Source organism: Lepidochelys kempii, chromosome 9 (genome assembly GCF_965140265.1).
Source record: "Lepidochelys kempii isolate rLepKem1 chromosome 9, rLepKem1.hap2, whole genome shotgun sequence".
Classification (NCBI taxonomy): Eukaryota; Metazoa; Chordata; order Testudines; family Cheloniidae; genus Lepidochelys; species Lepidochelys kempii.
In genome coordinates, this window is record NC_133264.1 from 81,002,664 (window position 1) to 81,027,662 (window position 24,999).

A 24,999-nucleotide genomic window follows, 5' to 3' on the forward strand; every position below is an offset into this window, starting at 1 on the left:
GAGGTGACAGGCAGACCAGTTGAAAGTCTCAGGGTGAAGATAAAAGGGGAAAAAAGCAGGGACAGCATCCTGGAAGGGGACGTAAGGAAGAAGAAGTAGATGAGCCATTTCTGGAGCAAATAACAGAAAAGCCAAACCACAAAAACTGGTAGTAATGGGGGGCTTTAACTATCCAGACATCTGTTTGAAAAGTAATATGGCAAAACACAATTTTTTCAGTAAGTTCTTGTAATGTATTGGGGACAATTTTTTGTTTCAGAAAGTGGAAATAAGCAAAGGCACAGCCATTTCAGACTTCAGGGAGGAATTGGTAGTGAATCTGAAGGTTGAAGGAAGTTTGGGTGAGAGTGATCATGAAATGATAGATTTAATGAGTCCAAGGAAAGGAAGGAGTGAAAGCAGCAGAATAAGGAAAATGAACTTCAAAAAAGCAGATTTTAACAAACTCCTATGGGAAGAAAATCTAAGGGACAAAGGTGTTGAGGAGAAATGGCAAAAATACGGTATTAATGGCACAATAGCAAACTATCCCAATGCATAGGAAAGACAGAAAGAACTGTAAGAGGCCAATATGGCTCCATCATGAGCTCTTTAATGACCTGAAAATAAAAAAGGAATCCTTCAAAAACTGGAAACATGGGAAAATTGCTAAGGATGAATACAAAAGAATAGTACAAGTGTGTAGGATCTGTTTCTGACTGTCACATCACTTATTTCCCCATCTATAAAATGGCTACTTACCTGACAAATGTGTTGCAAAGCTTGATTAGTTAATTTTGGTAAAGTGATTTGAGATCCACAGTTCCAAACGTATTACATAACTGCAAAGTATCATCAGTATCCCTCATATCAAAATGTTATCTAATCTAAATCAACCAATAGTGTTCCACAGAAGTGAAATAGGGCTCTATAGAAATTATTTCTATAACCTATAGAATTTAATAAACAGTGAGATCTTTTCCTTTGTCTTTTAAAATCACCCTGTGGTATAAGGGATAGAAACCTTTATTCAATATTACAGGATAGTTTAAAAATGTTGCAAAAAGTTTATCATCATCTATCTAATTCTAAAGGCCTTTTCCAGAAGAGGAGATTATTATTTATTTATTAATAATAATGTGGCTACCCTCCAAGATAAATTTTATGTCTGACACCTTTTAAATGATTTTTTTTTTAATCAAGAGTTTTGGCAGGGACAGAAACCTTCATGCTCCAGGGCATAAGCTGACCTCTGACTAATATAGGTTAGGAAGACTCTCCCTGTGGGCATGTTATCCTGGAATGGCCTTCTGCAGGGTTTCTTGCACCCTTCTGTGAAGCCACGGGTACTGGCCACAGTTGGAAATGGACTATACATCTGATCCTGTCTGGCATTTCCTACATACCTATGTTCGTCAGGTACAGGGGAGACCAAGATTTAACTGTATGGAAGCAATTTACAAATACGTGGCTCACCATATGGAAAGTTTTTTCAAAAAATGGTTCTAAAAATAAATGTCCATCTGTTCTCAGACCTATATTAAAGTCAAGAACCCGAGTTGTTTGATTGGTGGGTTTAAAACAAAACTCTCAACCCAAGAAACCTGGCATTTCTAATTGCATGCCAACTGAGCGGAACGGTTTGTTGCAATGTAAGCTGTCAGTGGATTGATTCACAAGAAAGGAAAACACATGTTTGGAGTCTTGGCTGTAGAAACACAGCACATGTGCAAGGAATGCAACCCCATCTGACTTTATAATCCCCCTCCCCCCTTTGTGACTGTGTTTCTCTGCCGGATGGAAGGCTGCTGGCCCACCAGGCCTCATGCTGCCTAATAGTGACAGCAAGGTAGCAGATAGCTTACTCATGCTAAAACACAGTAGCTGACAATATAGCGCTGGAGGCTTTAGCCCACCCCATCTCGCCTGTTACATAAGCTGTATATTGCGGGAGCTGATAAATTGGCCAGTGTTGTAAATATGTCAAGAAAATTACAGTTCTGCTTTTTTAAGCTTTCCTTTAGGGAGAATGAAGTGCTATATCGGAGCTTATGTAAGATCCAGGATGTGAATCCTTTTATGTGTAACATCATTACTTAGAGTTGTACCTGGGCTGAGCTACGTTTCACCTCAGCAACACTTCAGTTTCATTAGAGAATCTCATTGTAGACATTAATGAAATTTCAGTGGGACACCATTGAAACCACTCACAGCTTCTCCTAATTGCCACTGGCCTTTGCAGCCAAGAGCACCTTTCTTTTTTGATGGACAGTATTGTAATAAAAACATCCCTCTTTATATCTCTAACAGTGGTGCTGAGATACTACAGTGATGAGCATGTTAGAAATCTGCAGAGGGGCAAACAGACTGGAAAACTCATAGTATGAAGTCATGGGAGAGTTTCACTACGGGCTATATCCTCATGGTGGGGGACTAATCCCCTCCTGCAGACAGGTGGGAGAGCTTGTTGGTGGAGAACTGTGAGGCTCTTCTTGAAGGGTTTCCCCCAGGTTATTCTGATGGAGGGAAGCAAGGTGTTTGACTCCCCAGAACTCCCACATTCCTTGAGCCCCTCGAAGCACAGGGTCATCTGTCTGGAGTCTCTGTGCCTTCACAACGGTTCTGGAGCCATGTTTCCTGATTCCCAGGTTCTTGTTCTATCCAGGAAGCCTGTTGTGTTTAAGGAAGTAAAATTGGAGCAAAACAGGTAGTACAAAAGGCAGAGTGTGCAAACTGATCACATGCAAGGGTCGGAATGACATTTTCCCATCATGTACAGCATGAAGGGAATGCGATTTTTGGTCCCACCTGATTATGTAATAAGCATTGCACTACTGGCCAAGTGTGTTTAAGGAGTAAGCGTCTCCTTCCTTTGCATCATTAGGTAGCAACCATAGCTTGCATGCAGCATAGCAAAAGCTGGTCTTGTGGCTGAGATGTAGGACTGTGACTCACAAACCCGGATTCAGTTCCTCTCTCTGTGTGATATTGGGTGTTCGCTTAATCTCTCTGTGCCTTAGATTCCAGTGTGCTTGTACGTATCCTTTTCTTCTTCCTCTTGTCTGTATAGCCTGTAAGCTCCTAAGGGCAGGACTGCTTCCCTTACTATGTGTTTATACCATGTCCAGCACAATGGGACCAGGACAGTGTCTAGGCTGGCCTCTAGGCAAGGTAATACAAATAAATACTAATACTAACAGACTTGATGGACTGGTGCAAAGGAGGAAGAGGTGGTCTTGTGATCCAGGTGTGGTACCAGGGGCGCTGGACCAGTTTTTATAGTGGGGGCGCTGAAAGCCATTGAACCAAACTGCAAACCCTGTATATAATGGAAACCGCTTCAAGCCAGGGGGTGCGGAAGCACCTCTAGTTCCAGCACCTATGTCTGGTACTGTCTTGGTGTGTAACTGTGGGCAAGTCCCTCCACTCCTTCGTGCCTGAGTTTCCCCATTGGTAAAGCTGGGATATTCAAACCTATCCCACGTGGTTTGTGGGATAGGTTTGAATATCCCAGAGATTTGTGAAACGCTTTGGGGAGCGTCTGCTGGAAGGCACTCTGCGCCTGCCATTATTACTGTGCCGTGTGTGCTGCCAAAGACCAGAGCTGTGACTCAGCGTCACCTGGACCATTTTAAAGGAAGAAAACCCCATCTCTTGATTTGAAACAGAAAGCTCCCACATGGCTCTCTTCAGGGCTCATCTTACTACACTACTGTAGCTCATATGTACCTGCAACAATGTGTCAGTGTAAAGGGTTCCCTGCAGAGACACAGTGCTAATTGAGTGCCACACAGAGAACGGGACAAGGCCTGCGTGGTAGTAATCCAGCATCAGACCTTGCTGCTGCTGGGGTGTTTTTCTTTTATTTGTTGTAATTTATTCTTGTTAGTGTGACAAGCACTTTATTGTTCCCAGCACTTGTCTGATGCACTCATCTCTCTTCCCTGTTTCTTTCTTTGTTCATTCCCCCCACTCTCGCCTCTCGCAGCAAGACGGGTTCTGGATCTATTCGGAGTACTGTAACAATCACTTGGACGCATGTATGGAGCTGTCCAAGCTGATGAAAGATGGCAGGTACCAGCATTTCTTCGAAGCATGTCGCTTGTTGCAGCAGATGATTGACATTGCCATAGACGGTTTCCTTCTGACACCAGTGCAGAAGATCTGCAAATACCCCTTGCAACTGGCAGAGCTATTGAAGTATACTGCACAGGATCACAGGTAATGAGATGCCTTTTTTTAACTGTACTTGTGTTTTTGATGGCTTTCACTAAACTGAGGACTTTTGATAGCCTATTTCTTTGCATGGCATCTACACACACTAAATAGCAAAGCGTTTTCTCTCTTACTTCTTCTTGCATCCAGCTGTTTCGCTTCATGAAAACTTGTTAAAATTAAGGCAGGGCAGAGGTTCAGCAAACTAGATAGAAAGCCTGCCTGGAGCACTTATTCCCAGTGGAACCAAATTGAACCCCATTGTAGTCAGAGACCTGAAGTACTGATAGGTAGCTGTACTTTTGGATGCTACCTGCTACTCTAGATGAATTATTGATTCATGTACTCGGTTAAGATACATTAGCCAAAAAAGTTTGTTTCCCTCTCCTAACCGTGAACTCATCACAGCTGGGAATGGGAACACCTCTCATGTTTGGATAGAAATGGGCCAGACCAGTAACTTGGATCTGAACTCCCGAAAGTTGGGGGGAAATCAGATCCTGATCTGATTGTCGCAGGTTGTGTCCGTCACTGGTTTTGGAATCTGGGTTTGGATGTGAGAAGCACGCAAAAGTTTGTATGTTTCTCTGAACTAGAGCTGGCCAGGAATTTTCCATCAGAATGATTTTCTGATGAAAAATGCCATTTTCTCAAAATTGAATTTTTCTCTGGGAAAATTGAAATAATGGCTGCCCGCCTGGACGACACTTGTCAGTTTCACTTTCTGCTTGTGCTATGGCTGAGCACCCGGACTCTCTGCTTCCCTGGCTCCCAGCCTCCCCACCTTTGCCCCAGCTCCAGATGCCAGGGAGGCAGAGAGCCCAGGGCATTCAGACACAAACAACAGCCAGATATTTCAGAAACTTCTAAAACGGTTTGATTTGTGATTTGGTTTTGGAAATGGACAAAGGGGTGACAAGAGCAGAGGTTTATGTTTATTTGATCTGCCCTGGTTCACCAACGTCGAATAGATATGAGCTTGAACCAAACCCAGATACAAACATCTTTGTAAAGGTGGACGTTTGAAACCTAATCCCAGACCTGAATCCAAGTTTTCTCCCTTCCTTTATCATGGGGCCAAATCAAAACCCTGAATCTGAACCCGCTGAGCTCTGAGACATTTGAAACCCAGCCCAGGGTCCAAATCTTGTGTCTTATTCTCCTTTCCAGTCCCAAACCATTGTAATGTCACAATGGCATTTGCTGTTTTGTGATGTAAATACAGGCTTCTAACTTAACGTAAGGAGAGGCAGCCTCAGGGAAAAAAGGAATCTGTGATTCCTCTTACATAATTAGTACTAATACCAAAGGGGAGATGTACAGTGTGATTACACTGAGGGTAAATTACATTTTTGGGTTCAACCTAATTTAAAGCATTCCTTTTTCAATGAGGACTCTTAAAATTACTGTGTGATTATATAATCATGGATGTTGTGACGTTCTGAGGGAATCAATGCATTCCTGTGGTTAAGCTACAATTGTCCAAGACCAAGGCCTTGTCTACAATGGGAATTTACAGCACTGCAACTTTCTGGCTCAGGGGTGTGAAAAAACATGGCAGTAGTTATGTCAGTGGGAGAGCGTCTCCTGCCGACAAAGCGCAGTCCACACCTGCCCTTCTGTCGGTGAAACTTATGTTGGTCAGGAGTATGTGTTTTCACACCCTGACGGACAAAAATTTTACTGACAAAAATGCTAGTGTAGACACAGCCTTAATTTCTAAAATATTTAATATCTCTAAAATTTCTAAAATACCTGATACCTAAAATTCTTTGTGCCCACAGGTCATGGGAAAGCGGGATACCGGGAGGAAGCACAGGCAGGAATGTCTGTGAGGGGAGGGCTCCTGCCTCCTACTGAGAATGAGGGGCGATCAGCAGGTTATCTCAAGTGCTTATATACAAATACACAACGCCTTGGAAACAAGCAGGGAGAACTGGAGGTCCTGGTGAAGTCAAGGAATTATGATGTGATTGGAATAACAGAGACTTGGTGGGATAACTCACATGACTGGAGTACTGTCATGGATGGTTATAAACTGTTCAGGAAGGACAGGCAGGGCAGAAAAGGTGGGGGAGTAGCACTGTATGTAAGGGAGCAGTATGACTGCTCAGAGCTCCGGTAGGAAACTGCAGAAAAACCTGAGTGTCTCTGGATTAAGTTTAGAAGTGTGAGCAACAAGAGTGATGTAGTGGTGGGAGTCTGCTATAGACCACCGGACCAGGGGGATGAGGTGGATGAGGCTTTCTTCCGGCAGCTCGCAGAAGCTACTAGATCGCACGCCCTGGTTCTCATGGGTGACTTTAATTTTCCTGATATCTGCTGGGAGAGCAATACAGTGGTGCATAGACAATCCAGAAAGTTTTTGGAAAGAGTAGGGGACAATTTCCTGGTGCAAGTGCTAGAGGAGCCAACTAGGGGGGGAGCTTTTCTTGACCTGCTGCTCACAAATCAGGAAGAATTAGTGGGGGAAGCAAAAGTGGATGGGAATCTGGGAGGCAGTGACCATGAGTTTGTTGAGTTCAGGATCCTGACACAGGGAAGAAAGGTAAGCAGCAGGATACGGACCCTGGACTTCAGGAAAGCAGATTTCGACTCCCTCAGGGAACAGATGGGTAGGATCCCCTGGGGGACTAACATGAAGGGGAAAGGAGTCCAGGAGAGCTGGCTGTATTTCAAGGAATCCCTGTTGAGGTTACAGGGACAAACCATCCCGATGTGTCGGAAGAATAATAAATATGGCATGCGACCAGCTTGGCTTAACGGTGAAATCCTAGCGGATCTTAAAACATAAAAAAGAAGTTTACAAGAAGTGGAAGGTTGGACATATGACCAGAGAAGAGTATAAAAATATTGCTCGGGCATGTAGGAATGAAATCAGGAGGGCCAAATCACACCTGGTGCTGCAGCTAGCGAGAGATGTCAAGAGTAACAAGAAGGGTTTCTTCAGATATGTCGGCAAGAAGAAGAAAGCCAAGGAAAGTGTGGGCCCCTTAATGAATGAGGGAGGCAACCTAGTGACAGAGGATGTGGAAAAAGCTAATGTACTCAATGCTTTTTTTGCCTCTGTCTTCACAAACAAGGTCAGCTCTCAGACTGCTGCGCTGGGCATCACAACATGGGGAATAGATGGCCAGCCCTCTGTGGAGAAAGAGGTGGTTAGGGACTATTTAGAAAAGCTGGAGGTGCACAAGTCCATGGGGCCGGACGAGTTGCATCAGAGAGTGCTAAAGGAATTGGCGGCTGTGATTGCAGAGCCATTGGCCATTATCTTTGAAAACTCGTGGCGAACGGGGGAAGGCCCGGATGACTGGGAAAAGGCTAATGTAGTGCCAATCTTTAAAAAAGGGAAGAAGGAGGATCCTGGGAACTACAGGCCAGTCAGCCTCACCTCAGTCCCTGGAAAAATCATGGAGCAGGTCCTCAAAGAATCAATCCTGAAGCACTTACATGAGAGGAAAGTGATCAGGAACAGTCAGCATGGATTCACCAAGGGAAGGTCATGCCTGACTAATCTAATCGCCTTCTGTGATGAGATTACTGGTTCTGTGGATGAAGGGAAAGCAGTGGATGTATTGTTTCTTGACTTTAGCAAAGCTTTTGACACGGTCTCCCATAGTATTCTTGTCAGCAAGTTAAAGAAGTATGGGCTGGATGAATGCACCATAAGGTGGATAGAAAGTTGGCTAGATTGTCGGGCTCAATGGGTAGTGATCAATGGCTCCATATCTTAGTTGGTAACCGGTATCAAGTGGAGTGCCCGAAGGGTCGGTCCTGGGGCTGGTTTTGTTCAATATCTTCATAAATGATCCGGAGGATGGTGTGGATTGCACTCTCAGCAAATTTGAGGATGATACTAAACTGGGAGGAGTGGTAGATATGCTGGAGGGCAGGGATAGGATACAGAGGGACCTAGACAAATTGGAGGATTGGGCCAAAAGAAATCTGATGAGGTTCAATAAGGATAAGTGCAGGGTCCTGCCCTTAGGACGGAAGAACCCAATGCACAGCTACAGACTAGGGACCGAATGGCTAGGCAGCAGTTCTGCGGAAAAGGACCTGGGGTGACAGTGGACGAGAAGCTGGATATGAGTCAGCAGTGTGCCCTTGTTGCCAAGAAGGCCAATGGCATTTTGGGATGTATAAGTAGGGGCATAGCGAGCAGATCGAGGGACGTGATCGTCCCCCTCTATTCGACATTGGTGAGGCCTCATCTGGAGTACTGTGTCCAGTTTTGGGCCCCACACTACAAGAAGGATGTGGATAAATTGGAGAGAGTCCAGCGAAGGGCAACAAAAATGATTAGGGGTCTGGAACACATGACTTATGAGGAGAGGCTGAGGGAACTGGGATTGTTTAGTCTGCAGAAGAGAAGAATGAGGGGGGATTTGATAGCTGCTTTCAACTACCTGAGAGGTGGTTCCAGAGAGGATGGTTCTAGACTATTCTCAGTGGTAGAAGAGGACAGGACAAGGAGTAATGGTCTCAAGTTGCAGTGGGGGAGGTTTAGGTTGGATATTAGGAAAAACTTTTTTACTAGGAGGGTGGTGAAACACTGGAATGCGTTACCTAGGGAGGTGGTAGAATCTCCTTCCTTAGAAGTTTTTAAGGTCAGGCTTGACAAAGCCCTGGCTGGGATGATTTAAATGGGGATTGGTCCTGCTTTGAGCAGGGGGTTGGACTAGATGACCTCCTGAGGTCCCTTCCAACCCTCATATTCTATGATTCTATGATTCTATTTTGTTAGATATCTTAAAGCTATTATCTATACCCCAATGTGTTTAATCCCAATTTGATTTTGGGAGCAAAACTGAAGGAACAAAATTATCTGGTGGATTGCTGCTCATCATGGGCCAGATTGTGAGTCTCTTCTTCTGAGTAGGACTTTACTACGCAAGAAGTAATGGGACTAAGAAAGATATTACTCGGAGTGAGCAAGAGGTTAATAGTCTGGTCCCATGTAAGGAAGGATTTTTGTATCATTTGTCAGTGGATACTATTAGATTTTTTCCTCTCTGGTTAGCTGAAATCATTCTCTTATTGTATTGCTGTAGATCTACTATATATAGGTCCAGGACAATGGGCCTGCATCCAAATTCCTGATCATTCCAGCCCAAGTTATCACATGACATTTTGGCAAGAGCCCACACTTGCATTCTCACTGAGCATTGAAAGGAAGTCATTGCATCCCAAATATAACTGATGAGCAATTTATCAGCCTTAATTTTATTTTGAATGCTATCCTAATATTAATCCACCCGCCAAATGCTTTCTTCTGCCATTTCTCTTCTAGGTTCTTTGTCAGCTCAACCGCAGACATGGGCTCAGAGCCCAGAAAGTTCAGTCAGTGATTCTTGCTTCATTAATGTACGAAAGGAAAAATGTACCTGCTGTTTCCTCTTCAAATGGAACATTAGAATTAGTGAATTAGCGTTACCAGTATAAAGCCCAGCTTCATTGGCACTAACCCACTCCACGTGGAGGCAGGCTTGGGGGTGTTTTAAAATCTTGGCTCTGTTCAATTGTTCATTGTCTATGGGCCAATTCATCTGAATTTTTCACAAAGGCACATCTGTTCATCGTCCCAAGATTGAAACCAGTTTCATATTCATTAAATATCTGAAGGTCATAAGTGCAACATTGCCTCGTGAGCAACTGGCATTGTAGGGCCACTGTCCAGGGATTTCATCAGATTCCTTGATTCGGAGTTTCAGTGCAAATAAGATTTGGGGTAAGAAGTTAGTGTGGAATCAAAGGCAATCAGAGTTTTCCCTGGATGCTTGGCATTAGGAGTAGTTTTCATAGTTTTTATAGAAGTGTAACTTCTTTCCATTGCTATGCAGGTATTAACTAGGGCCTGACCCTTCAGGTGTGTCTATTGTGGGTTCATCAGGTATGCTGTCCACTCCATTTAAGAAGTTAATTTCTACGCTATGGGATATCATGCTGTTGTGAGACAAGTCCCAAATGTCCCCTCCTGCAGATCAGAGCCAGAGTTAAGTGTATATTGGGTTAAGGGGGAGCTGTTCTAATCTTTGAACTGAAATTAGCCACCCTTACACTCACTCAGGCCACTTGCATGCGTACAACTACCTGAAGTGTAGACTTGATCCTATTTGCATAAGCCACACCCCTGAATTGTGCTGCCATTTTATCAGGGTATCCCTAGTACACACACACACACACACACACACACACACACACACACACACACACACACACACACACACACACACACACACGCCCTTAAGGGCATTGGCTCAACAGACTTTTCACTGTCCACCACACACACATTCCCCTCCCTGAAGGTGTCTTCTCCAGCCATCATCCTTAATTTATAGTCCAAGAGCCAATTCCTGGAGTTCTTTACTCACTATTTACTCAGTGATTGGAAAGTTTTGGAACAGTAGGAGTTCTTTTTCATTCAGTGAGGGTTTTGCCTAAGGACCAAGTAGAAACTGTGTAAGGATATCAAGACCTGAAATAATGTTAAAATAATAAATATATTTTATTATGAAAACTATAAAAATATGCTGTTTATTTTATTTTAATATTTCCCCAATTATATCCCATTTGTGACACTTACTGAGTTTCTGGATCTAAAATCATGGTACAGGAAGGAAGCTCTGAAATACACAGAGAAGTGGATTGGCTGTTTTCAGTATTCATAGCTCTAAACTTACATGTCCCCAAATGTTGGAAAATAGTCCTCAACAAAGATTTCAAGTGCAGGATATTACAAAATTAGCAGAGGAGTTGACTCAAAATGATATGCTATTTCTTTGACATAATGAGCAGTCGGATAATACCAGATGCGTGTGGGAATCTGAAGTCAACTTGGGTCTATAATGAGCAACTCCATTCCTGAGAGGTATTTTCTGTATATTCCGAGGAATCAGTCTATAAAGATCTACTAGAATACAAATGGTTAATCTCCTGTTCTAAATGTCACTGACAGAATCCTGAGCAGTAACCAGTAGAGGCATTTCCTCAGCAGCTGCGAGAGATCTCCATTTTTCTCATTAGTTAGAAGTCAATATCAACCCTTAAGTTAATCATAAATTATGGCAACATTATATCAGCTGTCCTAGTCTGTCTTCCCAATAGAAATGAACATTAAGGTCTCCTGGAATGGAAAATGAGGCACAAGGTGGAAATCAATAGCATTGATTTCAGCATCACTTTTTGAAAGGACTGATCATCATCCTTGCTGCCCCAACAGGAGGCTGTTTTCGGTCTGTTATTACACTCACGCACGTATCCAGGAAGCAAAAAGAATTGCGTTGATTTGCTCACATAGCACATGAGATATCCACAGTGAGAGTGAATTCCATGAGACAAATGCTATGTGACACCCACCCAACCCCCTAGGTTTGAAAGCCCAAGTTCTAGCCTGAGCTGCAACCTGAACTCTGGCCTGAGTCTCTCCAAGATGCAGTGTAGAAATACTGGCCTTGCTGGCCAGAAAGGGTATTTCTATCACAGCTGAACTGAGTGGGCTCCAGCCTTATGTCTTAAGGGTTGTAAGATCATGTTGTGACATGTGTATTCTTTGCTGGCCAGGGCAGTTGCCTCTGTATTCAAACCTGAAATAGTGTGTTATAGACTGATGTTTTATAGTGATACATGTTTCTTCTGGGGACCTATGGAACACCTCATTCCTTCCATTATTCAAAGACAAGCATAGGCAGATACTGGGGCCAGAGAAGCCCTGAAGCCAACCCTTGCAAAAACAAGCTCTGGAAGGAGATTGTTACAATCCAGAAATACTTTGCCCTGACTTTGCTTCTGCCGGAAACACTGGTATGATAAGGGAGGCATGAGCAAGTCTGATTTGGGACTATAAAATGTGTGTGTCTTTATCTACAAATGTAGGTGGTAGATAGATGTACATGCACACATAGAGAGGGAATTGCTCACATACATAATATGACTATGACACTGGCCGGTTCTGTCCCAGATAACTTGAGAATCACACATCCAGAAGATCGTTCTGGGCATCATTTACATTTATTATAAATCATTGTAATAAGGAAACTAATTTTATAAACGAACAGTAACATTCAAATATTTTCCAACTTTCCTTTTAATGGAACAACCCAAGGCTCCCCAGTATGAGGTCTCCCATCATCTGCCTGCAGAGTAACGGGGTTAGGAATGTTCAGACAGCCCCGGAACGTGGCTGACCATCCTAACACATTTTTAAGGAGCAAGATCCACAGCTGCTGTAGTTCAGTGTAGCTCCACGTAAGTCAATGAAGTTACACGGATGTACAGCAGCTGAGGAGTTGGCCCATTAATTTTATTAGAGTTTCACAGTCTCAGTTTGAAACAAGTTAATGTTTTTTGGAGGGGGAGAGGCGGGAGGGGTTGACAAGCCAAAAAGCAACCAGCAGAGGAGGAGACGTATGAAGAATAACAACAAGGAGCAAATTGCTGTTAGTCCCCTGTTCTAACAGGTGCGGCAATATGCTGTTAATAAATGCTGTTAATAATGATGAACCCTTGTACATTTCCATTGTGTGTCAGGTGTAACTCCATGGGCTCCCTTTTGTGTTTTCTAGTGACTACAGGTACGTGGCTGCTGCACTCGCAGTCATGAGGAATGTGACTCAGCAGATCAATGAGCGGAAACGGAGACTGGAGAACATTGACAAGATAGCTCAGTGGCAGGCCTCAGTCCTGGATTGGGAGGTACAGTATGCATTGGGCAGTGATGGGCTCCAGTAGATTCCAGTACAAGAGGCAGAGGTGAATTGATTCATATCAGGCTTGGGCTGCAACTAACACAGAGATGCCATGTTTAGGTGCTAGTGGCTAGTAAATGAGCCTCAAGCCTTTTGTACAGGACAGGTATGTTTGGGAGTAAATTGCAGGGCACTGGGTTAACTTGGGTTAAACAGAGGGGCAGAAGGATGCATTTCGTCTTTATGAGACTGTCTGCACAGCTGCTGGGAGGTGTTACTCCCAGCTGAGATAGATATACATGCACAAGCTCTGCTCAAGCTATTACCCTAAAAATAGCAGTGTGGCAGTAGTGATTCAGGGTAGCCGCCCCAATACAATCCTGTCCACCCCTTGCATATGTAGTCAAGCAGCCAGCCCAAGCCACCACCCATGCTGCTGTGGCCATACTTCTATTTTTAAGTGTTATCTTGAGCAGAGTTAGTGCATATACATCCACCTGAGCTGGAAACTACACCTCCAGCTGCTCTGTAGACATACCTTATGAGAGAAGAGAGCCTGTTCACACATATTTGAGGGAGGGGCCTAAATTGATTTAGTGAAGGAACCTTCATGGTTGCTCCAAAGGAAATCTAGGGCCTGGTTCTGATCTCATTTTTACTGGTGTAAATCTGGAGTTAGTCCACTCACATCAATGGAGTTACGCTGGTGTAAGTGCATCACCAGATCTTGCAGGTTACTGTGGTTTGCTACATGCTCATCTGGGAGTTTTTGAATATCCTTTGTTTTTTCCCATTGTTTTATCATCAGAATCTCTGCTTGTAGTTTGTAGATGGGATTGTTGATCTAGGCCAAAGCTGACCACTTTTGTAAATCCTACCCCATATGGAATCATTAAGACACAATTTTAGCAAGAGGACTCTCACATTGATACAATCAGACCTGGATTCTCTTCTCTCTTACACCAGTTTAGATTAGGAGAAATGCCTTTGAAATCAATGGAATTATGCTGGGATAAACTGGTGGAAGGGAGAGAACTCCATCCTTTAATAGTTTTTCCAGACAAAACCTAGGAGGATCAGGGGGAGAGAGGGAGAAATTTAGGGCCAACTCCTACACTCAGTTTCACTAGTGCCTCCCCATTGACTTTGCTGGGGTTGCGCTGGTGCAGATGAGGGCAGGATTAGGCCATAACTTGGTAGGTAAAGAGTATAAGTGGAAGTGATACTATTATGGTTGGTTCTTAAGTTTTGACTAGCAGTTAAAGCAGAGGATGCAGATGATTTGCTTCATGGCTTTATTGATTGATTCATTGTTATTTATTTTTTAAAAAAATCTCTGATATTGACACGCAGGCTTGTTATTGCATTTGAAGACTGTTATCAGGGGAGAGAGTACAAGGTCACCAGATGCGTCTTCAGCCGTAAATCCATTATATGTGATGAGTTAGTGACTCATGTATAAGAAATGCCAAGATCGTAATTGTAAATAAACCTGGATTAAGAACATATCAGTTTCAAGACACTTAATGTTCATGTGTGAATGGAAAGCCAAGGTGACCTGCACCTAGGAATGATGGAATAACAGTTTCCATTCCACCACCATCACCATGGCTGATAAATTCATTCTTACTTAGCCACAACCATCATCTCCTCAGCCCCTGCCCCAACAATTGATCCGAGTACTCTAATGGCAGATATGCCTGCCAGTCAAAGGAGATGGTGCTTTCTGAGAGGTAATTGCAGTCTTGTAGATAGGGCATTGGACAGTAAATCAGGAGACCTGAATTCTATTGCTGGCTCTACCATTGACCTGCTGTTTGTGGAAGATCCAGGTTTGAATCCCTACTCTGCCTGGATTAAATCAGGGATTTATACTCTGGTCTCCCACCTTTCAGGGGAGCACCCTAATCCCTGGGCTATACAGTCATTCTCATGCACTCTTTCCCAATGATTATTTAAGTATTTCATATAAAGTGGAACAGCATCAACAGGAGAGAATGAGACCCACCTTAGAATACCCAATAGTGTAGTGGTTAGGGCACTTGCGGGGAGGGTAGAAGGGAGGCATTGCCACCATCTCCTCCTCCATTTTTCATGAGAAAGGGCTGACCTGGCTTAGGTGCCTAACTCCAAGAGAGGTTTCAAAACTGAGAGTCATGGGTGGAGATCGGCACCTCACTCCAGTGTAGAGTTAAGCACCCAACTCCCCTTGAGCGGCAGGGATTAGGCCCCAAACCTCTCCTTGACATTTCCTACTGGCTAGCTTAGACATCCCCCGACTCAGTGTGCTAGCTTCTGTGAGTCCCTTTTCTAGGGGCCTAATTCTTTCCGTGCACTGGTGGGAAGCCTGTCGCCTAACTCGGGGCTGTGAATGCTACGAGGCAGAAAGGCATTTAAAATATAAGCATTACAGTGCTGATCGTTGCAATGCCTCAAGTCCCCGATGTGAGTCTAGATCTTAGTTACGTCAGTATTCATATACTCCTAGGACTCACAAAGGGAGGGTATATTGGGAATATAGGCATGCTGCTGATCCTAAAATAAGAAACATTCAGGGCCCAATTCACAGCTGATTTAAGTATATGCAGTTCAGTGGAAGTCAATGGAGTTGTGTCTGCGTATGTCAGCAGTGAATTTAGCCCTCAGGATTCTCCAGCTGATCCAGTGTTGAAGGTTAACTTTAGAGTCAACATTTGAAAAATGTAAATGCCCCTTGGTTGAACGGGGCCTGATTTTTCATCAGATGGTTCACCCAAGCCCTACTTAGCCTTTCTCTTCAGCTTTAGCTCAGTGCTCCTACAACACTGCCTGGCGTGTGCTGTATGTGCAATGATAATGATTGAAATTGGGAAGGAATTCTGAGAAGATGGCTCTGCTTTGCTGATAACAGCTGATAGCCATGCTCTAGCGTCCAGCACATGATGTCCTAGAAATTGGTGTCAATGGGAGCTTTACCTGACTAAGGACTGTGGGGCCAGATTCTGATCTCGCCTACTGTAGTGTAAATCAGGAGCAATTCCAATCACTTTAATGAGGTTTAACTCCAGATATATGCTGGTATAGCTGACACGAATCTAGCCTTGATTGCGGACCTCTGGCTCTGACTATAACAGAATAGCACCTGATTTCTGAATTCCAAAAATATAAATAAACCTAAAAAATGCTGTCCCTGCCTACACTAAATTCTCTCGTGCTTTGTCCAGTTAAATTATTAATGACTAAGAATATTGGACTTCCACCACTTCCCTTGGGAGACTGATTCACAGTCCGATAGTTCAGCGGTTCTGAACCGGGGTCCACGAGCCCTTTCAGGGGGTCTGCCAGGCCCCCTGGCTGAAACCCGGTGCCCCGAGCCCCGGTGCTGAAGCCGGGAGCGGCGTGGGGCTGAAGGCCCCCACCTCACCCCCGAAGCCAAGAGCGGCGCGGGACTGATACCGGTGTGGCAGAGCAGTTTGTGCCACTACACTGGCAGCTCCCTCAACCCTCCGAAGCCAGGAGTGGCATAGGGTTGAAACCGGCAAACCTCCCCTCATCCCCAAGCCATGAGCAGCAGGGGGCTGAAGCTGGGAGCCCCAGCACACACCCCTCTCCCGCTGAAGCTGGGAACCGCACTGGGAGTGGCTCATACACAGCCCCTAGCTACTCCCCCAGCCCATACACTGCCCCTAGCGACCCCCTGCCTGCACCCTGAGCTACCCCCATTCCCACACACAGCTCTTAGCTACCCCCTGCCCGCACGCAGCCCCTAGCTATCCCCTCCCTGCACCCTGAGCTACCCCCCTGCCCACACACAGCCCCTAGCCACTCCTTCCCTGCACCTTGAGCTACACCCCTCACTCCACACAGCCTCTAGCTACCCCCTCCGTGCACCCTGAGCTACACCCCTCACTCCACACAGCCTCTAGCTACCCCCTCCCTGCACCATGAGCGTTTTTTAAAACTTTTTGAACTGAGCTCCCCCCTTTGAGTTACATTTTTTGGTTGTGTCCCCCCCACAGCCCAGGCAGGCTGGGTGGCTCCTGAGTGAGGCAGGGGGGTGGCTCTGGATCCTGCTGTGCGGAAATGGCTCGAGCCCCACCAGCCCTTTCCACCCCAAAATAGAAGTAAAACTATGCCTATTCCCAAGGGCCAGCCCCGGCCAGGAGCCCCGAGGTCCATTTCCCCTCCCCGCACTGGGCCCTGGAGTTTTTAGAGCATTTGAGGGGGGCCTCAGCAAGAAAAAGGTTGAGAACCCTTGCGATAGCTCTCAGAGTTATGAAATGTTTCCTGATGTTCGACTTACATTTCCCTTTGCTCAGTGTCGTCCCTTTCCTTGTCGTTAAATACCCTCAGACCCAGCTGGTGACATTCCGAAGTGGGTAGGCAAAACTGACATGAAAAAGTTTCTTGGAGCCAGTTCACAGCAACCATCTGGCTCTGACTCGCAACGGGCCAGGCAAGTCCCATCCTGAGCAGCTGTCAGCTCCTTGGCCACCTCTTGTACTCACGCCCTTTTGTAATGTACTCCTGGAGTTCTGTGGCCAGTGGGTAATGTAGTGAAGAGATCATTCCCACAAGGTTAGGACTAGTTCCATCATTTACAGAGACTCAATTAAGGTAGTTTGGGGGAAGGCTAGACCATTGGTTCAGATACTAGCCTGGGACACAGGAGGCATGTGTTCCCTTTCTTGCTCTGCCACAGACTTCCTGTGTGACCTTGGGCATGTCAGTTAGTCTCCATATGCCACATGAAAAGCATACATTACAATGAGGCTGGGCAGAACTTAATTTTTATTTTTTTTTTTATAATTTTGACTGATAACGATGTTTATTTTTAAACATTTTTTTTCAGTTTTTACTGATTTAAATGTTCACAGGGGCGGGAAACTATGAGGAGGATCAGACAACAGGGACGATCAGACAACGATTATTCAATGACAGTACACACTGAGATTCAAAAAGTTAAAGCTTTCTAACGGCTAAAACACAAACTGTCAGCATCGCATGCCAAAATATACAAAGTCAATATCCTCATATCAAACACTAGTTCTCAAGCAGCATTTTTCTTACTTTGCCTATCTGTACATTTAGATTATTATTAATGGAAATACCTTGTCATTGGTTCATGTGTGTACGGTGACACTGACATTTACCAGCGCTTACTGTTAAAAAAAAAATCTAATCCTGCCAAGTCTAATTACGACCGTGAGGGGCTCACATCCTACAGTAATGGGAAACATATAGGTGCTAATATAGACTTGCACTGTTATATTCTGATATAAATGTATACTCTCAGAGTTTCTTTTAAATTTATCTCTGTAACCAGATTGAAACAAGATTTAATAGTGGTCCCAGTTTCACTGGTAACCACAAGAACACAGAGTTTTGGGCTTTCTCTGCTGCTTCTGTGGCAGCAGTTCAATAAAACTCTGTCCTCCCTTGTAACGTGGGCGCTTGTGAAAGGCAGTGTGTCAGAACTCCACCTGGCCATTAGAATCCTCCACTGGTACAGGCTCCAGGAAAGACCTTAAGCCAGAGGCAGAACGCTTGGCACAAGAGGAAATCTAGCTCATCGGTCTAAAAGAAGCTTGAATTGTCATTGCCCATTCCATAAACAAAGGACTTCATCCTCTATAGACACTGCTGCTACTCTGAGCCCAGTAGAATCCTAGACATTTGCACCGTGTATTTACTGGGTGTCAGTGTAGCAGTTTCCAAGAGGCTTAGATTTACAGGAAGGAAAACAAGAATAAGAAAAATATAACTGACAATTGCATCCTTTTACATGTTCTTCAGTTCTTGTTCCAGATGGATCCTGTAATGGAAGATTCATTGCCCTTAACTATGTAATATACAATAGTTGGCTTCAGCTTGATGCTGCATTATGGAACCCAAAGACTGGCATACAGAAATGATGCGTGCAACGAACGCACTGTTTTCAAACCTAGAACAGTTTGAGGAGAAAACCTCCTGGGAAAAATCAAATCTGGGACTGAAACAGGTTTTTTTTCCCCCTCAGCGACAGAAGGCATCAAAAGTGAGCCTGATGAAAAGGATGACATTTTGCTTGCTTTTCTTTTGCTGATCTTTCCACCGCCTAGAGCGCAAATCAGATTATCAGTCCCTAATTAGAGCACAGCAGTGTCAATCAGAAAAGGCCCTGCTCACTGAAAGGCGATTCTCTGCCTGGCAATAATAGCATGGACTTGTATCAGGAGGTGGGCTGGGGACGGGGAGGGGATGAATGATTTTCAGAAGCTAAGCATCTTTCCCCAGCCTTTGGTAATGTTTACTCAGAGGTCCTCTTGGTCATGTGGGGGACAATGTCCTTCTGTCCACGCTAAAGGGTTCTTCCCTGGAATGCTGGTGTTCTCAACTCTTGTTTCTTCTTTGGTCATTATTTGAAGCCCTTCCACCCTCCCTCCCCTCGGCTTTCCTCCACTTCCTAGTTATGTAAAGCCATGCTCACCTATGGCATAGCTGGGAAGCTGATGATTGACAACTTTCATCAGTCACCCAGGCATAGACCCTCCCCTGCAGCCCTTGGAACTGGCCCTCCGGACCTTGTGTGTCACTTCTGTGATGCTTGCAGCCTACAGGGAGTATGAAGCACAGTCTCAGCCTTCAACTGGTTGACCTTCTGGTCTATCCTACTGCACGCTAAGTGCTCAGGCCCTGCCCTTGACGGCTTGAAGGAGAAATGAGAATTTGGCTTCCTTTTTTCTACACTTAACTTGGAGCAGGACATATACCTCTCCATAGGCTGTGTATGGGACTTAGAGTGTGCGCACACACACACACACACACACACACGCACACACACTCACACACCCATAGCTATAGGCTGTGTAGTTGTGGATCAGATCCAGGCTCTGTATTAGTCTTTGTGTAGCCATTACATTGCGGTTAATGTATAAAAGTCTCTGGTTGGTTTGGGGGAGGAGAAGGGATGCATTATCACAGTTGCTCGGCCACACATATTAGAAACTGAGTTTCACCCCTAACAAGGGCCAAATTTTCAGAAAATTCAGTCAAAATTTGAATGCACGGTTGCCATGATAAAATACCTCTACTTGCCACCAGAATTGCCTAGAATTACCACCATAAAACACACCAATGGAAGTTGCATACACAGCTGCCGAGATAAATTATGTGCATGCAGTTTTGTGCGCACAGGTCTACCAATGTGTCCCTGAGTGATTTCAGACCTCCTCCCCTTTGAGTCAGTCGATTTGTTGGGCCAGATCCTCAGGTGCTGTGAACTGGGCTAGCTGCACTGAAGTCAGTGGAGTTATACCAGTTCACAGCTGCTGAGGTTCTACCCTCATTGTTTTCAGCAGTTTTTCTCAGTCTATGAGGCTGGCTACGTAAGAGAGGTAGGCTCATGGCTGCTTACGGAAAAGGAGAAGAAAGTGAATATTCTTTTTGGGCTTTGCTTTGGACTAAAGGAAACCATGTACCAGCGTTGACTGTTCAGTGCTGAATACTAAATGGTCACAAGAGAGTTCCTCCCTGGTGGACGTGAGCTGGCTGCCTCCGTCCACATGACTAGACTACACAGTCCCTTAGAGCCTCAGCATCCCACCTTAATTCTGTTGGGAGAGACCCACGTACCTTTGGGGTATGTCTACAAAGCAACTGGGAGCAGGCTTCCCAACGTGGGTAGACAGACACATGCTAGCTCGAGTAGAGCTAGCGTGTTAAAAATAGCAGTGTGGCAAGACACCTGAGTACAAACCCACCCATTTCCCTGGGCATGCACTCAGGTGGCTAGTCCGAGCCGCTGCCTGTGACACCATAGCCATACGTATATTTTTAGCACGCTAGGTCAAGCACACTCCCAGCTGTTGTGTAGACATACCCTTGCTGTGCTTACAGGAGGAATGCTAGGAGGGCCGTGCTGGGAAAGCACACCTCACTTTGTGCTGCTGCTTGTGCGATGAACACTGGTCAGTTGTGTATTAATTAAGCTAAAGCTAGCTGCAATGCATCTTCCCTAACAAACACAACCTTGGAATGCATCTATTTATAGCCCATATACTGTTTAAATTGTTTTCCCAGCATACACAATGTAATAAAAACCCTATAATTTTAGATCTCATTTTTACATCCCTTGCAGGGACTACACACTTTGGATTCAGTTAATCAAGCAGTTTATCAGTGTTTGCAGAGTCCTCTCTGAGTCCTCAGGCTTTGGATGCTACCACTGGAGTCAACCAGTCTCACAAAGCCTGCTTTCTATTTTTAGCAAGCAACCTCTTCCTTGCAATGAAAAATTATTATCGAAAGCGTTGTATGAATCCACCCTCGTTGCATAACTGGATGTATCCTAAGCAAGGGCAGTGATTTCTGGAGCTCCCAGGCTTTTGAGAGGTTCCTTGTTCAAGGTTCCTTCTACTATTTGTAGAGCCTCAGCAACATGTGTACAACCCATGGCCTCTATAAGCAGAAGGCTCTGACCAGCAGGCAAAGCAGCCTAATTCCTAACTCTTATTTTGAACTCATTTGGGGTGCCAGAAGACATACAAGCAGCTCTACTCCCTGGCCTGTGCAAGTGTGCAGGGCTCAGCTAGCTCTGATGAGATGCACAGAGACCCTGGTGATGAGCGCAAGATAGACAGAAAAATACCTCACTAAAGCTGCACCGGAGTTTGTGCTGCCGTTGCTGCAGCAGTGGGAGCTGAACACTCCGTGACAATGCATTAGTTATGACTCAGTGAATTTTCCCTCGTCACTGGACCCAAACATTCATTTAGAAGAAATGGGCGATCTGACCTACGGATTGGCCTGAACTGGGCCTCAAGGCTAACCTCCCCCCCCACAAAGAAACTGTGGGGGAGGATTCAGTTGGGGTTCTATCTGCACATGCAAATCCAGAAGGGGGGCCCATTGGGATGTGACTGACATGGCACGAGAACAGCTATTCCCACAAGATTTCCACCATATCAGGCTGAAGCCTTACTAGCTGTTCATCATCATCTATCCCTAAACTGAGCCCTGGTCCAGCCTCAGATCCAGCACCTAATCTGGATCCAGATCCAAACAACTGTCTACTCGCATTTTAACTCTTGTTTCTCAGTCCTGCCCCTGCCTTGTAGCCAGAGCCCTTCTGAGTCTGCCTGTGAAGCTTGAGAAAGGGGTTCACCTAGAGCTCACAGAACAGGACAGATACACAGTGCAGGTGGTGGAGAATTCACCTGTTTCAATAAATAGATTTTAATTAACTCAAACACCTCTCCCCCCAAAAAACCCCAAACCTCAGCCCAATTAGCAGAGGGTGAATGGATTTGTTCTCTCTGAGAGTGGGAGAGGAGCTGTGTTTTCAAGACCATCTGCTCATGAGTCCTTTAAGAAAAAATGTTGGAGAGGAAAACAAGCTTTAACCTGAGGGGGAGAAAAGAAGAGGGAAGGCATTCTGGCAGCCTGCAACGGGGGGCTTTGACAGCATGTGGGGATGGATGCTGCCACCCTGAACAAGGGTGGTCCTGACAGCTTGGGCTGGGGGCTCTAATCCCCTGCAAAGGGGGAGTGGTTAACAATTTGTAAGGAAAGGCTTTGACAGCCCCAGAAGGCAGGGAACTGACAGTCTGTTTTGGTTTACCCTGATGCCCAGCCCTGCATGGGGGGCTTGAGATGAGGAAATCTCCTGAGAGCCTGAAGGGAGAGAAGTCTGACAGGGAAATTGCTCCAGTGGCCAGTGCGTGGAGGGGCTCTTATATGCTGCCCAATGGGAAGGAGGGAATAGCCTTGATGGCCTGAACGGGACAGCTCTGATAAGTTAAAGGAGTGGGTGGTTCCCCTCACAGCCCTGCCTGAAGGTAGCCCTTCAGAAACTGCATTACTGGCTTCTTCTGACAGCCTCCATAGCTGAGAATCTGACCAGCTGTGGGAGAGGGGGACTCAGTCAGCATGGAAGGGAGACTGTGTTGTGAAAGGGGGCTCTGGCAGTTTGTGATGGGAAGCAGGGACACTGGAAGGCTGTGAGGGGAGCCTGTGGGTGATGCAGGGAGCTCTGGAAGCTTGTGAAGGCCAGTGAGGATACTCACAGCCTGTGAGAGGCATTGGTGGAGGTGGGGGCTCTGGCATCCTGGGAAGGGAGCCTATGGTGTAAGAGGGGACGCTGTGGGGGAAGTAGGGTTTGTCAACCTGAGTGGGGGATTGTTCTGACCGTGCTGCTGTCTCTTCTTTCACTTTCAATCTGAATCAATCAATAGAAACAAAATCTCTGCATTTTTCTCTTTCTTTCCCCCAAATCAGTTTTTTTAAATTTTCACCTCTAGTTTTCTGGTTAAAAAATAAACAGTGGTGCTTTGATGTTATCTAGTGGTAAGAGAATCCCCCTGAATCAATGCTTCTCTCCACTCCACCCCACATGCCTGCATACATCTGGCTTGGCAAAGGGGCTCACTCTGCCTTGTTCTCTGTGCCCCCTAGGGAGATGACATCTTGGATCGGAGCTCCGAGTTGATCTACACCGGGGAGATGTCCTGGATTTATCAGCCTTATGGACGGAACCAGCAGCGCGTTTTCTTCCTCTTTGATCACCAGATGGTTCTCTGCAAAAAGGTAATGAAACCCACATGAAATCAGGGCTCTTCAGTGCACAGTGAGGATGAGGCATTCAGTGCGGAGCATCTTTCGAATGAAGCCATCCCAAATATATTCCAGGGCTGGAAGACAGCAACTCACACAAAGAGGGAAATGATGGACACTGTAGCAGGGAGGCGGGAATAGAGCTGAAATTTAGACCGGGTAGAGTTTATTTTTCCAGGCTAGTTACAATGAGGGGAGACTGCAAGAAACAGGGTTTCCGGCTGTCTCAAGATTTCTTGGGTTGTCCCAGTTTTATTAGGTGGAGCCTGCAGGAATTTTCACCAGTCATAAAACCAGACATCAGAGCCATGAAACATAATGATGTTATGACATTGCATCAGAGCTTGAAGATATTTTGGCAGGACGTGATGATGTTGGGTGCGGAGGTCAGAGGGAAGGATCTGGCCAAGAAAAAGCCCAAAAGGTGGGACTGGAGATGAAGCCGAGTGGGAATGGTTGTCCCACGGAGGGACCAATGCAAGCAGGAAGTAATGTGGGGGGAGGAAAGTAAGTGAGGATGAGTGTACCACTGAAGGGGAAACAGTAGAAAGCAGGACTGGTGAGCATTACAGTGAGGAATGGATAGGGGGCACAGGAAAGTTACAGTGAGGCGAATAGGTGGAGGGGACAGAGGGCAAGGTCAAATTGAGGGGAATGGACGGGAGGTGTCAGTGGGGAGGGTCACGGTGAGGAATGGATGGAGTCACAAGGGAAAGTTACAGTAAGGAGAATAGATGGAAGTGCTGGAGAAGGTCACAGTGAGGGAAATGCACAGAGGGAACAGGGGAAGGTCTTGGTGAGGGGAATGGCTGCTGTTCTCCCTGTGGAGCAAACATTTCTGTTATGAAGCATTTTCCATATGAGACCTATACATATGTGCATGAGATGTTTGTCGATTTCCAAGAGAAGCGTAAAAGCTCTGGCTGTATGCTTCAGTTGGTCCCCTAGGATCTGTGGCAGGCACTGTACACCCATGTGGTCAAAACTGAAAATTGCTGTAAAATGAGCAAAAAAATCGACACCACTGGATGGCTCGACACCCTGAGTGGAGAAGCAAAATGTTGGCTTTTCACACAAAGGATTGTGAGGAATGGAAAACAATGACTCAAACCCTGCTGAGCAATATCCTCAGCTTGAGGCCTGTCCCTCCATTTTAGACCCGGATTTCCCTCATCCCACCCAGATCTGGGCAGCCTGCACTTCTGTTCTTGTGCATTCTAGACACCAGAAACACTAAGTCCTGGAACAGAGGTTATAACACGCTGAGAGGTTTTTATGCTAGCAGCAAATCCCACCTCCATTTGTCAGCTGAGTGCCTTGCTCATTTTCTCATGTGTCCCTTATTTTGGCTCTTTGCCCCATGTCCACTTTTGGGCACTGGTTGCAGTGTATGATCTGGAATCAGATGACCCCAGCATTTCTGTATGAACTGCGAAATCTGGCACTTGAGCAGACAGGTCAGTGTCTCGATTACAATGGTCATTCCAGCCTCTAGAGGTAACACCAAGCAAAGATCTGGGCTGTGCAAGGTCGGCATTGCCTGTCA

The 24,999-nt window shown here is 45.5% G+C and overlaps 1 protein-coding gene across 13 annotated transcripts in view; it reads left to right on the forward strand.

Moving 5' to 3' along the window:
- The window catches only part of ARHGEF9 (Cdc42 guanine nucleotide exchange factor 9), a 307,760-nt gene that overhangs the window by 249,764 nt on the left and 32,997 nt on the right, over positions 1–24,999 (forward strand). For all 13 annotated transcript variants that reach the window (XM_073361041.1, XM_073361042.1, XM_073361040.1 and 10 more), the window contains 3 exons: positions 3,968–4,200; positions 12,759–12,888; positions 23,295–23,426. In XM_073361041.1, the coding sequence (XP_073217142.1) occupies positions 3,968–4,200; positions 12,759–12,888; positions 23,295–23,426 (495 nt within the window). The remainder of the gene's footprint in view (positions 1–3,967; positions 4,201–12,758; positions 12,889–23,294; positions 23,427–24,999) is intronic.